General features: G+C 39.5%; 1 protein-coding gene across 1 annotated transcript in view; it reads left to right on the top strand.

The window, feature by feature from the left end:
- Nucleotides 1-15,644, top strand: part of LOC114054412 (WD repeat-containing protein 49-like) — a 142,445-nt gene that overhangs the window by 71,390 nt on the left and 55,411 nt on the right. Inside the window, exons 4-5 of the mRNA XM_027877599.1 lie at nt 10,616-10,862; nt 15,251-15,356. Coding sequence (XP_027733400.1) covers nt 10,616-10,862; nt 15,251-15,356 — 353 coding nt within the window. The remainder of the gene's footprint in view (nt 1-10,615; nt 10,863-15,250; nt 15,357-15,644) is intronic.

Raw genomic sequence — 15,644 nt, 5'->3', positions numbered from 1 at the left:
TTACTATGTGTTAGGCACTATGCTGAGTTCTAGAGATACAAATAGAAGAAAACAAGTTAGACCCTTGCTCTGAAGGAACTTACATTATAATAGAAGACCAAACATGAAGGGGAGCTAAAAGTAATAGGGACCCTCTGGAGTTTATTGAATTGGAGGATGACACAGTCATCCTACATTTTAGGAAAATTGTTTTGGCAGCTGCTGGAAGGATGGTTAAAGTAGAGAGAGACTTGAGGCAGGGATACCAATAGGAGGCCATTGCAATGGTCCATGCAAGACGTACTAAGAGCCTGAACTAGGGTAGTGACCATGAATGGATAGAAAGGAATGAATGGGAGAGATGTCAAGATAAAAACAACAAAATTGACAGCTAATTAGATATGTAGGGTGAGAGAAGGTGAAGAGTTGAAAATGACACTAAGATGCTGAAGCCTGGGAAGATGGTGGTGCTCTCATCAGTAATATGAGCTTCAGAAAGGGGGTTGGTTTGGAGGGAAAAATAATGAGTTCTATTATGAACACGCTGAATTTGAGATACCTGTGGGGAAATGAGTATGAAATGAATAATAGGCAGTTGGTGATGAGGAGCTTTGGCATGGTTGTAGAGAAGGAATCAGTAGTGGGAAGAGATTGAAGGTCCTGTGATTTAGCAGTTTAGAGATCTACTTCCCTATGGCCCCACTCCCCAGTGTTGGATGAAGTGCCTTGGAAAGTCCTTGCTTACATTATAACACACTTGGTCCAATGCTGGAGACTGGGGCCAAAAGATCCACACTCTTCAGTGAGGAAAAATGGAAGAGGTTTTTTTTTTATAATGGGGTTCGGGAGAGGGGAAGAGACGACATTTATGAAGTAGTATTTCAGTATTTCTCACTGTCCAATAAAGAAAGTGAGATTCCAGGGCAGAAGTTCATCTAGGGTGACAGTTTTCAAAATTTTTGGTCTCAGGACCCCTTTACACTCTTAAAAAATATTGAGGAGCTCCCAAAGAGTTTTTGTTTCTGTGGGTTATGCCTATTGATATTTACTGTGTGAGAAATTAAAACATCTTAGTATTACTATGAAAATAGTTTTGATCTCACAGACCCCATAAAAGGATCTATTGTTGTTGTTTAGTTGCATCCAACTCTTTGTGACCCCGTGGACTATAGCACACCATACTGTCCATGGGGCTTTTTGGCAAAGGTACTGTAGTGGTTGGCCATTTTCTTTTCTAGTGGTTTCAGGCAAACAGAAATTAAGTGACTTGCACAGAACCACATAGCTAGTAAGTGTCTGAGACCAGATCTGAATTCAGGTCTTCTGATTCTAAGCCCAGTCATCTATCTACTGAGCCAACTAGCTGCCTCTGAAAAGGGTCTGAGGGACCCCCAGAGGTCCCTGTTGCTGGGCCCCTTTGATTTCATTTTTGTCACCCCATGAACATTACCTGGTGTTTTCTCAGAGCTGAAGTCCTGGTTTTGGCAAACCACATAGACATTATCAGTCAACTAAATGCCAATACACCTTTGGAATTAGCATGTTAACAATAAAACACCTTATACACTTTCTGATGACCTCTCCAGGAAAGCTATATATAGATTTTCTTTTTTTAATTTATTTTTTTTATTCTGAATTTAACAAACACTAAATAAAATGAATATTTCCATATACCTGGTAGAGCAGAAAAAGAGAACTATACAAACTTCAGGTCTCTTATTTTATACAGCTTGCTTTTCTTTTTTAGTATATAAGTTCAATCAATACATTTCAAAACCCTCCTCTTTCTGGGCTTCCTTCTGTTCTTTTTACCACATTTTTAAAAGATGCCTCAATGATACTCTCTTCTTTTTTTTATTTTGGTGCCTTATTTCTATCGCTCTTTACCCTTCCAACCATCACTCCATGCCTCTACTTCCAAAAAAAAAAAGAAAAATGAAGCTACCATAACAATCAGTGCATGGGTATTCTTAATCCAATTGCAAGGATAGGATTCCTAAACTTCCTGACACTTCATCCCATCCCTTTCCCAAAGCCAGTCCTCCAGATATCATTGAACATCATGGAGGGGACAGTGAGCCTCTGAGGGACCTAGCCTGGGTTTCAGTCTAGTTTAAACATTGGTGCAAAGTGGTCAAGTCTATTTCATTTTACCCCATTGGGGATATACTTTGTGGGGTTCAATGCTTAGCACAGTGCCCAGAACATAGTAGACTCTTAAATACTTGTCAATTGATTGATTGCTTGATTTGATCTTTTTCCAGTCCTTCAATTCTATGATTCAAAATCCTTAAGTTCAGGTTATCTTTCCAGGGAAGTTTCATTTTTCATTTTGTACATTTCTGATTCACTCACATTTAAATCACCAAAATGTTTGGAAGGAGGTGGGAGGTGATTAAGAAGCTTCTTGAGAATTTTCATAAGCCTTTCGCAGAATTAGGAGATTGTATTTTTCTAGACCTATAGTGGATATGAATCCCAAGAAGCTAAAATTCAACACTAATCATCCAGTCCGTGTAGTTTAAAATATGACAAAATGTGTTCCTACTTGGATTACAGAAAATTCTCCCCATGGATTTTATAAGAAGCAAGGACCTTTGAGGACCCTGCCGGCACTCAAATGGTGTGCTCTGGTCTATGACCAATGATCTTACCAACTGATTATCTCTCTTAGGATTTAGCTCTATAGAAATGATAGGAATTGTTCACTCTCATGTAAGAACTGTGATCATTGGGCTGAAGAGGACTTTGAGATGTTCTCTACAAGGCCTGATTCTCAGATTTGGTCCTTCGAACGTCCTCTTAAGCCCCAGGGGTCCACTAAGCTCCTCACGACCTATATCATTTCTTAACAAGCACAAAAAGGGAAGACTCCTCTAGATCTTATGGACGTTACCTCTCCTAGATAGACGCTTGGAATGTCATAGCTCCTGAGCACCTCTTGGCACCAAAGCCAACATAAAGGTTTGGAAAGGTGAGTGGAAAGAGAATCAAGAGGCACGGAGTCAGTCAATCAATAAACCTTTATTAAGCATCTGGTATGATGCAGGCACTGTGCCAGATGCAGGAGATACAAAGGATAATACAATCCTTATTCTCAAGAAGCTTATGTTCCAACAGAGGAAATAAGTACATATATAAGTATATATAAAATAAATTTAAGCTAATACAAGGTAGTCTTAAAAACAAGATACTTTTGGAGGGGTAGCAGTAATAGTTGGAGGGACCTGGAAAGGCTTATTTTAGAAGGTGATGCTTGAGCCTAGCCTTGAAGGAAGAGAGGAATTCTATAAGGCAGAGATGGGGAATGAGTGCATTCCAAGCACCGAGGACGGATTACCAGTGAAAAGGTCAAGAGATGGGAAATGCACTGCTGAATGTGAAGTACATAGAGAAATCCAGTTTAACTAGATCACAAAGTGTGAGAAGTAGAGGAAACTTGTTTCTTTCATTCAAAGAGCTCCCTCCAAATAACTCATTATGAAGTAGCAGAAAACCTACCAGATTTGGATTCAATGATCTGGGTTCAATCCTGGTTTTGCCACTGAATAACTGTGTAACTTCAGACAAGCCACTTACCTTTTCTGTACTTCCTTTTCTTCATCCGTTAAATGAAGGGATTGGACTACATGACCTTCAAGGTACCCTTCAGTTCTAAATCTGTGATCCTATGACCTCTGGACAGCTAGGTGTTGCAGTGGTTAGAGCACTGGCCCTGGAGTCAGGAGGACCTAAGTTAAAATCCAGTTCTACACACACTTACTAGACCCAGGATACATCACTTATCCCTGTTAGCCTCAGTTTCCTCATCTGTAAAATGAGTTGAAGAAGCAAATGGCAAAAAGAGAACCCCAAATGCAGTCACAGAGAGTCAGATGTGACTGAAACAGTTTGACAAGATGACCTCTAGTCTCCATTACTTTTGAATGTTCTTCCATGATCCCCTCAAAACTCCAGACTCCTAGTTTTAGAATCACTGCTGTCAAGACACCACCTATTTGCAAGTAGGATCATACTTCAGGTAAGTAGGAGGCAAATTAGTTTCATCATTTGCAAATAGAGAATGTGAGGTGCAGAGATGTGACATGATTTCTGAGGCTCAGAGGTGTTAGGGTTTAGGCCATCATGACACAGGGCAAATTCTAGAATCACTGTCACAGAATCCTATATTAAGAGATAGAGATCATCTGGTCCAGTCTCCTCATTTGACAGTTAAAGAGCCTGAGGCCCAGAGATGTTGAGACTTGCTCAAAGTGACAGATCCAGGATTTGAACCCAGGTCCTAGGACTCCAAATTCAGGGCTCTTTCCATTGAGCAGTGTGACAGAAAGTGAGGCTGGTAGCATAAACACTGTGAAGGAGAGAGAGAAGGTCATTTATTGGTAGTGGCAAAGAGATGAAAGAAAGAGTAAGAAGGAAGCTGGAAGGGAGAAACACCAGTAAGGTGCCATGAAACAGAGGAAATGAAGCCTCAATTGGGGAAAAAGCCAAGCTTTCTCTTCAGTTCAATCACTGATGTCTTTTGGCTTTCTCATGTAAATACAGCTTCAGGAGTTGGAGTTAATATAACCTAGGGATGCGTCTCTAAACCCCTGTCCTGCCTGCAGCTAGATTACAGTGTGATCATCTTTGCATTAGCCAACTGGTCATTTCAAGAGTTACCTGCTAGTCTGTGCGTTCAAGTAAACCAGACAACATTCTGAATCTGCTTTAGGTTTCCATGGAGATTGCTTAAAGTTTTCATCATCCTTCATTCAGACCTTGGGGTAGATCCAGGCTTTCTGGTTTCCATGGGAACCGTTTAAACATGTATCTCTGTCTGGCTTTGTTGGAACAGGACTGCCAGAGATCATGCAAATGAATTGTCTGCTCTCCATTCTCTTTCTAAAAAACCCCAAACACCTGCTTAACGCTGGAAAACTCTTCTCTTTATTGAGGAAAATGAAAGTCTTGAATTGCTTTTTCAGGGAGGTTTTATTTTATTGATTTTTACAGTGAGGAGTTAGTCTAGGTGCAATGACTTTGATTGCCTTCTTAAGTAATTACTTACATGTAGCATACATTTTCCCCATCCCATACTCTTCCCCCACCCACCTTGGCCTCAGTTAGATGACAGTGCTACATACTGAAGGCTATTTCCTCTCTCTATGCATGTTGAAGGAGGCTGGAGTTAACCAATAACCTCTACTTGGGCACTATGGACATAAGACCTGGTGCAAGGGTTGGCCACATAGTATTTATGCTAGAGTTAGCAGGGGGAAGGGAAAGAGAAAAAGCATTTATTAAGTGCCTGGTATGTACCAAGCTATGTACTAATTTGCCTGAGGCACAGAGACATTACATTACTTACATATAGCCAGTATATGTGTGAAATCAAGTTCCTGCTTAATAATAATAGCTAATATATTATATATGCACACATATACAATATAGAGTATATACCACACATGCAAACTTTGTATATATGTGTGTGCATGTGCATATTTGTATATGTATATATATATACACACACACTCATATACACATACACACATCTGTTTTAAAGTTTGCAAAGTGCTATGCCATTTAGTCCTCACAATAACCTTGGGCAATGGGTACCATTATTATCATCATTTTACAGTTGAGGAAACTGAGGCAAACAGAAGTTAAGTGACTTGCCAGGGTCAAATAGCTACTATATCTGAGGCAAGATATGAGTTCAAGTCTTCCTGATTCCAGACACAGCTCTCTATCCACTATGCCACCTAGCTGCTTAATGTCTTAGCAGTACTCATGATTTAGACTGGCACACACTTGTTAAGTCAATGAATGACCTGAAAATGTATAGAGACACATATTCCACCCAAATCAATCAGAAACTACAATAGCTTGCTAGGGTCTAGAAGGCTGAGGGCAGAAATTGAGTTTGGTATTCACAGCCACAGATCTGTACCTTTGTAGGAGAAAGGAGAAGGAAGAAACCATTAATTTCCTCTCCCTTTTTTGAACACCTGACCTCAGGGTAGGCTTTTCAAGCTCTCCTGATTTTTCTTAGCTTCTTTCTCTTTTTTTCCACCTCTGAACCTTCAAATCTTCTAAAAGGTCTAACGATTCCCATCTTTCTTCTCCTGTGACTCCCCATTCCCTGTTTGAGCATCAACAACTCACCTAAGGGGCATAGTTATTGCTGCAGGATTTTTCACACCTCATTGTCATCTTTCCCTAACAATCAGTAGTATAGCTTCAGCACATTGCAGGAAGCCTAGCCAAACCTGGAGATTCTTGCTCCATTCTGATTTGAGGATAGAAGGATGGCCATTTTGTGTGCCACATGAAATTTTACACTAGACTGAAGAAATGAAGATATCACATGTCACTTCTGAGAGACTGCCAAGTACTGCCTAGAACCAGGCCCTAAGCCTCACTGACAGCTCTGAAATGTTTTGATCTTGTGGTTATATTGACTACATTTTCAGAAACAAAAATCTGACCAAGGACAGTTATTTTGCAAAGCCTAATTAAAAGTACACCTTTTCTTGAAATGAACATATCAGAAAAATCTAGGCTATATGACCACCATTTTGTTGTCTCACCTGCTTAATGACTGAAACTGATTGTCACACTCCACTCCAGCCCAGCCCAGCCCAACTGCTGCTGCAGACAGTATGAACAACGTCTCTTGACTTTGAGTTCCTGAAGGTCCACTCAGGAGGGCAACGGGATGGGGAGTATGAGTGAGCAGTGTGAAGAAGAGAACAGTCAGATGTCACCAGGTCTAAGCTGCAGTGTTTTGTGAGGATTTATTCCATGAGATGGGATGGTAAATTCAGATGAGATATGTTGAAATCCAATTCAGTGACCATTTGTTAAGTGCCTTTTAGGTAGAAGGAACTATCCCTAGGTGCTAAGGATACAAAGACAAAATGAAAAACAGTCTCTGCCCTGAAGAAGCTTACCTTCTAGTAGTAGGACAAAACACACATAAATATATACATTGAAAGCTAATGGATTGCCCATCAATTGGGGAATGGCCGAAAAAATAATGCTTTATGAATATAATGAAATCGTATTGTGCTCTAAGAAATGACAAAAGGAATGGTTTCAGAGAAACTGACTTGTATGAATTAATGCAGAGTGAAGTAAGCAGAACCAAGAGAACAATTTATACAATAACATTATAAAGAAAAACAACATTGAAAGACTTAAGAACTCTGATCAATGCATTGATCAACCATAATTCCAGAAGACCAGTGATGAGAATGCTACCCACTTTCTAATAGAGAAGTAATGGATACAGTACATAGAATGAGATACACATTTTTGGATCCAGCCAATGTGGACATTTATTTTGCTTGATGATTCATATGTGTTACAAGAGTTTTATTTATTTATTAATTTATTCTTCTTTTAGGAGGGTGTGGTGAGGAAGAAGGAAGAAGAGAGGTGGAAAAGAAAGAAAATAAATGCTTGTTAATTTAAAAAATAAAATTTAATCTTAAAAATTATACACATGATAATTTTAGAAGGAGAAAGAATTCTAACAACATTTGGGGAAAAAAAACTTTCTCATAGAAGGAGCAAATAAGCTAGAACTAGGAGGAAGCTAGGGATTCTAAAAGGAGGAAGGAAGGAAGGAATAAATTCCAGGTATTAGGGACAGCTTTGCAAAAACAGAGGCAGGAGATCAGACCAGGAACATAAGCTGAGTTGCTAAGTTAAGATTAAGGCATCTTAGTAAATATAATAGAATTGAAGGGATATCTAAGAAGCAGCAGGGGAAAAAATGCTTGTTCGTTCAAGGATTCCCAAAAGTAGTCTGCTTTTCAGGGCTTGCAAATTTGGGACTGATGGATCAGATACAGATAATAATCAACTAATATTTAAGCTGATCTGTTGTTTTCTAAAATCCAGATAATTATTTGATGCGCCTGGGACTTTGTTTCAATATCTAGTTGATATGATCAATGAAAATAATTATTTTTTAACTTCCATGAGTCTGAAGGGATGTTCCCATCATTTTGGCCCTTTGTGGCCAGATTTCTAATACCTTGCATCTTATTTGACCGTGCTGATGATAAAGCAGGAGCAATTAATGTTTCTTGATTCCCTAAGTCTTTTCTAATCATTATAGGATAGCTTATTTAAATTTGCTACAAGTCCAATCATGTATTTTAAATCAGTAGTTATGTGCTCCAATCAGGTAATTTTCCCTTTGTTGGAATTCTCTTGATTAGGGAATCTTATGGGTAATTGCTGGGAAATGTGTCAGACTTGTAGTTTATAATAACAGGTGCATATCCAAATAAGACCAATCAACACCCAACTAATTGCTGAAACCATAAATTATAAAGACAGTTACCTTAAAAAAAAAGATTAAGAAATTAAGATTTCTCTGCCTTTTTGTTATAAACCAGTGGTTCTTAACCTTTATTGGGTCACAGACTCTTTTGGCAGTCTGGTAAAGCCTATGGACCCCTACTCAGGATAATGGTTTTAAATGCATAAAATATATAAGATTATAAAGAAAACCAATCATATTGAAGCACAATTTTCAGAAATCAGTTTTCAAAATATTAATAAAACAAATAAATTGATCCTGGGTTAAGAATCCCTGCCAAATCCCTTGAAAAAGATAGGGCAATATTGGGTACAGGAAGATGGTGCAGTGTCAGACATGACTGAAAAGTGACTGAATAACAACAACTGGGTGCAGGAATCTGCCCAGTACATGCCAAATTGGGAAAGGGAATGATGATAACTCACACTTAGGGCTTTAAGATTTATGAATCACTTTCTAAAGATAACCCCATGAGATTGGTATCAAATGAAATAATGTATGTCAAATGCTTTGCAAATGTCAAAGTGTTATGTAAGTTGTCACTTATCCTTATTACCAGCAGGAATGCAAATATTATTATCTCCATTTTACAGATAAGGATACTGAGGCTCAGGAAGAGTAAGTGTTATTGACAAAGTCATTGGCAAGGAAGTGGTACACATGGGACTTGACCTCATATCCTCTGACTCCAAGTCCAGAGTTCTTTCCATTATACCACACAGTTTTTGTTGTTATGAAGTCATACTCGTGTCTATCTCTTTGTGATCCCATTTGGGGTTTTCTTGGCAAAGATACGGGAGTGCTTTGCCACTTCCTTCTTCAGTTCATTTTATAGATGAGGAAGCTGAGGCAAACAGGGTTAAGTGATTTGCCCACGGTCACACACTAGTAAGTGTCTGAGGCTGGATTTGAACTCAGGTCTGACTCCAGGTCTGGTGCTCTATCCACTGTACCGCTTAGCTACCCACACAGCTTTTAAGCAACTAATTCATTTCATTTTATGAATATGTATAAATGTTTATTGACATATAGAACTCTTTTCCCTAGTCTTCTTTGTGGGAAGGCAATGTCTGAAACCTGTAAGAGACACTGCAGCCATGTGGGGCCATCAGTTCAGCCATTTGTTGAACCTGTCCCCATAATTGAATTGACTGGTTAGCTACTGGACTGAATTTGCTGGTCATAGCAGTCAAACAGTTGAACCAAGTAACTCAAGTAGATATAACATTTATTTAGAGGACTCTCTATTACCAAAGATAACTCCTTGGTTTTTTTTTTCCTGTACTCCATTTATCTACCAGTAAGGGGGGGGGAGAGATAAATAACACATGAACAGCATTAAATTTATATTCCCTGTGATACTGTAACAACTTGAGAAAGTTCTCCAGCACACTGGAGAGATTCTTTATGAAAATGTTATGGAAAAGACATGCATAAGAATTATACAGGAGGAGAAGGTAGTGAGGGGTTACCATCTGTACCAGTAGAAGGAATATTCACATCAGTGAGATCACAGATCCATCTAAATAACTAATTTATTGGGAAATAAGGTATTATTCATCAGATGTAAGAGGTGCATTTCTTGAGTTAGGAGTTGTATACTTGCAAAGAATCTTAAGAGGTCATGTAGTCTCGACTTGTACTTTCTGGCAAGACAGCCCTTAAACCATTCCAAGGTAGCACAGTGGATAAAGTGCTCTACTTAGAATCAAGAAGATCTGAATTCAAATCCTGCCTCTATCGCTTACTAGCTGTATAACCATGGGCAAATCACTTAATCTCTCTCACCCTCAGTTTCCTTATCTGTAAAATGGGGATAATAATGATATTTGCTTGACAAGATTATTGTGAAGATCAGATGAGATAATGTAAAAAAAAAAAGCCCTCTGTAAATGCTAGCTACATTAGCTATCATAGTAATAAGAAGCTACCTTGTTTTAAAGTCCTCCCTATAACTTTCCCCTAAGAACCCATTTCACTGTTTAACAGACTGGAAAATTTTCCCTAAAAATTCCTCAGGCTGCAGCTTAACAGCATGTCCCTGCTTAAGGTTTAATTGAAACTGTATTTCCTTCTTGACGCCCTTTCACCCCCTACATGGCACTAGTTGCCTCTTTCTGGAAGAGATATGGGAAATAGTTTCCTTCATGTGGAAAGTCTCCATTCTCCAGCTCAGAATGTCTACATTCTAATAACCTGGGGCAGAAGATGAAAGTGACAACCCTCTCTGAATGGAAGCCCAGAACCTTCAAAAGTCTCTGACTCATCAGAAAACTGGCCAGCTTTATTTGACAATAGCTTTTTGGTTTTTGCTTGCAGGGTGTACTACTGGAACCACAAATGTTGAGCAAAAGATGAAGGAAATAAGGGATGTTAAGAAAGATGGAAAAGTAAGAAAATGGCAGCAAGCATCCCTTGGTCTGCCCCAGAGGCGAGCAGAGTGTGATCAGACAGTTTTCCGAGTGCATAAAGGAGTCAAAGTATTTTCCTTCTGTAAAAGGAACAACTTGCTACTAACGGGTGGAATGGATCGAATAATTCGAATCTGGAACCCTTACATTCCTGGGTAAGGTTTCTGACTACACTCTGGGACATATTATATGCTGCCAGGTCGACAAAAAATAACCCTGGAGTTTCTTAAGTAGAATTTAAGTATCTTGAAGAAGTCCCTTCAGCAGCCAAAAATATCTCCTTACTACCACCCAGTTCTTCATTTTGTGACCATTAAAAATTCAGCCTTTTGGGTTAAGAACTCTTCTTTTAAAATGCAAATATTCTGGGAAGTTTCTTCAATAAGCATCCATTGTTTGTTAAGCTTGTACCCGTGAAGAGCAATGTGCTAGATGCAAAGTTGAAAAAACAATATAATCTTTTCCAGTCATTTTTTTTAGTTGTGCTCAGCTATTCATGACCCCATTTGAGGCTTTCTTGGCAAAGATAATAGAGTGGTTTGCCATTTCCTTCTCCAGCTCATTTTACAAATGAAGAAACTGAGGCAAACAGAGTGAAATGACTTGCCCAGGATCACACAGCTAATAAGTGTCTGAGGCCAGATTTGAACTCAGGAAGATGAGTCTTCCTGATGCCAGGCCCAGCACTCTTTCCACTGTGCCACCTTTATAATCTTTACTAATATAATCTAATATTTATATATAATCTTTACCCTTAAGGAATTTACAATCTAATAAGAGAGGAAAGATGTATTCACAATAATAATGTTATGTTCATCCCAATTCTGTCACTTACTAGCTGTATGATCTTAAAAAACTCACCTGATTTTTCTGAGCCTCAGACAACTCACTTTGCATTTCGAAGCCTCAGTTTTCTTATTTGTAAAATAATAATGTCTATAGTACTTAGCTCACAGGGTGAGGTCTAAGTGGGGTAATGAATGTCATATGCTTTGTAAACCTTAATGTCCTATATAAATGTTAGTTATTGTTGTTATAAGTATTTTCATCCCTATTTTACAAACAAGGAAACAGATAAAATGACTTGCCCAGGACCACCCAAGTGGTAAATGTATTAACCAGAACTGAAACCTAGTTCTTCTACTAAGACATGCCTGTTACTCTTACAGTAAGTATAGCATGCCACCACTGTATGTCTGCCCCCGTAGCTGAACTATGAAAAAGGCAAATGGGAGGTTTCAAAAATGTACCACAAGAATTTTGAAAGGAAAAGGTCTCTTTCAATGGTGGGAATGAGGCAGATAACTTCATGGAGAAAAATGGTGCCTGCGCTAAATGCAAGTGCAGAATTTTAAAGGAAGACTTAGAGGAAAGTAAGGGTTTCAACAGACAGAGATGTGGAAGGATGTATCTCAGGCAAAGGGAATGGCCTCTGCGAATACACAAAGGCTGGAGAGGCAGGATGAAATTGCAAAATAGCAAGGAATCTAATTTGGCCAGAATATTGTCTGTGCAAAAACAGGGATGCAAAATGAGGCTGGAAAGGTAGGTTGCAGCAGGACAGTAGGAGGCTTGGGGAGGGGCATTTAAATGTCACACTAAGGAACTTCTATTTTATTTGGAGGTAATAGGGAGCCATTGATGGTTTCTGACCACAGAAGTAAAATCACATCCATGCACTAGGAAATTGCTGTGGAAGTGGTGTGAAAGATGAGTCAGAGAGGGGAGAGACTGGGAGCACGATGAGCATTTATAAAGCTATCCTGATAATCCAAATGAGAGGTAATAAGGGTCTAAATTTGGAAGGTGTCCATGAGATGAGAAGAGGGAATAGAATCAAGAGATATAACCAAGGTAAAATTGACAACACTTGGCAATTGACTATATGTGGGAAGTGAGGGAGAAGGAAGAATCAAAAATGACTACAAGATTTCAAGTCCTGGTAGGTGAGAAAAAGAAGTGCCATCCACAAAGATAGAGAAGCTGGCAAAGAGGCAGATTTGGGGGAGGGAAGATTATTAGTTCAGTTTGGACTGGGTTAAGTTGAAGATGATGGCTGGACATCTAAGGGGAACTGTTCATCCAGCTGGTAGAATTGTGTAATTGGAGCTGGGGAAAAATCTGGGCTGCGTGTGAGGATTTTGGAGCCATCTGCATAGATGTGATCACTGAATCCATTGCAGAGGAAGAGTTCACCAAAGAAGTGAGTGTAAGATCAGGAGAAAAGAGGATTGAGGATGGAATCTTGAGGAATAAAAGAGGGAAACTTACTTTACTTAGGGAGTTAAAAAAAAAAAGAAGAAACAGCAAAATATAACAAAAACAAAAAACAACCCAAGAAAGAAGAGTCACACAGTTAAGAGAAGCACAAAGACAAAGTAACATTAAAAAAAGCCAAGAGAAGGGATAGTATCAAGGAGAAGGAGTTAAGGATGTTGGAGTCTACAAGTCTTTCATAACTTAGTGCAGGTTGTTTTACTCAGTCTTTATTTTCTCTAGCAATAGACTGAGATCCATTAGAGCTGAGGGTAATAATACTGGGGAAAGGAGGCAGGAAGGGATCAAGGATATAATGGTAACGTTTGGAGTACAGCGCTTCACAGAAAGAACAGAGTAGGTGGAGGTCTCAGCGGGGGTCAATTACAGACAACAGGAAAACATTGCAAAGCTAAGAACCCAGAGCTGGGAGTAGAAAGAAGAGGCAGGGAGGTAACAAAGACAAACTTTATCTAATTCACAATTTTGTGCAGGTCAAACTCTGAAGACTTTCCCATGTTCCCAATCTCAAATGAACTTGAGAATCCTTAACTAGATAGGCCTCTATTTGACTGAGTATTACAGAGGTTTAGAGGATATTATTAGGCAGTCCCCTTAATCAAGTACAATAAGTAAGAATTCATACATCTATTTCCAAAGATTCCTTCCCTGGATAGTTCTTCCATGGGTTGTCCTTAAGATCTTGTTTATCATTAAGATCTTCTTCTTTCCCCGGATTTATTCTTGTTCATATCTTTGGGTCACCTTGGTCAACTGGGATTAGATCCATACTTAGTCATTGAGTAGGGTTGTTCAGCCTTATCTGGAATAATAGCTTGCCAATTTCTAGAATAAATCAAAAAATCACAGAATTTCAGAATTGGCAGGGACTCCAAGATAACGACAACAACTAACATTTATATAGTGCTTACTATATGCAAGGCACTATACTAAATGCTTTACAATTATCTCATTTGATCCTCACAACAACTCTGGGAGGTAGGTACTATTATTATCCCCATTTTGCAAATGTGGAAACTGAGGCAAACAGAAGTTAAGTGACTTGCCCAAGGTCACATAGCTAGTAAGTGTCTGAAGCCCGATTTGAATTCAGTGCTTTCTGACTCCAGGCCTGGCACTCCATTTGATACTCCATCTAGCTCCCTCAGAAATCTAACCCATATCTGAAAAGAATCCCCACTCCAACATACCTGACAAGGAGTATTTGCTTAAAGGCTTCAGTCTTTGCTTAAATGCCTCCTGTGGTATAACTAGACAATATCAAGCCATGTAGCTACACAGGTTATTATACCAGAAGGGGGTGAAGTGCCATCAGCTCACTCTTATTTGTTATTAGGCTCCCATCTCCCCACTGGGAGTCATTACAGTCGTATCCTCCATGAGTTTTCATCAAGGATAGAGCCATACCTTTTGTGTATGCCACCCAGCACCTGTGTGAACAGCAGGTTCTCAGTAAATGCCAACTAGCAATTTGCTAATTTATATCTAGTGAGTCTTGGGGGTTGGGAAGAAAGGAGAGAATTCTTTGGTTCTATAAATTGGTCTAGAGGGGTGGGTGTAGGTGGGAACAAACAAGTACGGCTTTTGAAATGTATACAAGTTGCAGAGATTTTAAGTTATGTCTCTGCATCATGCACCCCGTAGAGCAAGAGATGCTTGCTGCTCCCACTCTCCCCATATTCCTCTTCTGTTAAATTCCTGTTTGCCTTTAATGCAAGACCATTAACTCACTTCCCAGCCACACAGTCCTGAAAAGATTCCTTTCATCACTCTTTTTTATCCTCAGTGAAGCACACCCCACCTTCCCACCTAATCCATATATCATGATGTCATTGAGAACAGTGCAGCAGCATGTTGGAAAGCCTTGGCAAATAACTGAACACATCTTGCTCTGATGTCCTTATTTCCACCGGCATTTTCTGTTGCTCTGAATACTGTTAACTCCTGCGTTTGTGAAGTTACAACAACCTGTTTTGGAATCCAGCCCAAGCCAACCCTCTCCTCTCTACCTCCTGGGCCTTCTGCCTTTTGTAGCAACCTTGTCCATGGTTGGAGCAACAGAGCTCAGGGCTTCGTCTCACACTGAATTATATTGCTATAACTGGGTATTATCTGCTTCAGCCCTTTTATCCCACAATGAAATATACTTGAACCCTCCTCCAGGCTGAATAGAAGCACCAGATCAGAGCCAAGTTCAGTCTGATGTTTTCATTTGGAAATAACAGGTGAAACTTTAACACAGTTGTTTGTTCTTTTTACATTCTAGAAAACCAACAGGCATGCTGAAAAGCCACCTAGCTCCAGTGTTTTACCTCCACATCGCAGCAGAGGAGAAGAGAATATTTTCAATGTCCACTGACAATACAGTCAAGGTCTTTCCCCTTTTGTATCACATGTAGTAATGTAGTATGATTACAGATCAGCATCTGTGCTTTATTGTCTAGTTCTTGTCTGTTGTCAGCTTTGGGGACTCTGTAGCAATGTAAATAAATAGCACGTGAAATGAAGGGAGGGGTTGTGGAAGGGAAGCCCAGTTGGCAATGGGAGAATGAATGCCATGGGGCATCTTAAGGTTGGTGCATGGAGGTGGCTCTCAGGGCATTTTGGCATAGAGCTCCACTGCCCAAGGAAAAGAGGAGGCTCTTGCCAGTAGTTGTCTT

Source organism: Vombatus ursinus, unplaced genomic scaffold, assembly GCF_900497805.2.
Source record: "Vombatus ursinus unplaced genomic scaffold, bare-nosed wombat genome assembly UNPS02014813.1, whole genome shotgun sequence".
In the NCBI taxonomy this organism is placed as follows: domain Eukaryota; kingdom Metazoa; phylum Chordata; class Mammalia; order Diprotodontia; family Vombatidae; genus Vombatus; species Vombatus ursinus.
The sequence above is the reverse complement of the archived record's forward strand: the minus strand, read 5'-3'. Positions and strand labels throughout refer to the sequence as shown.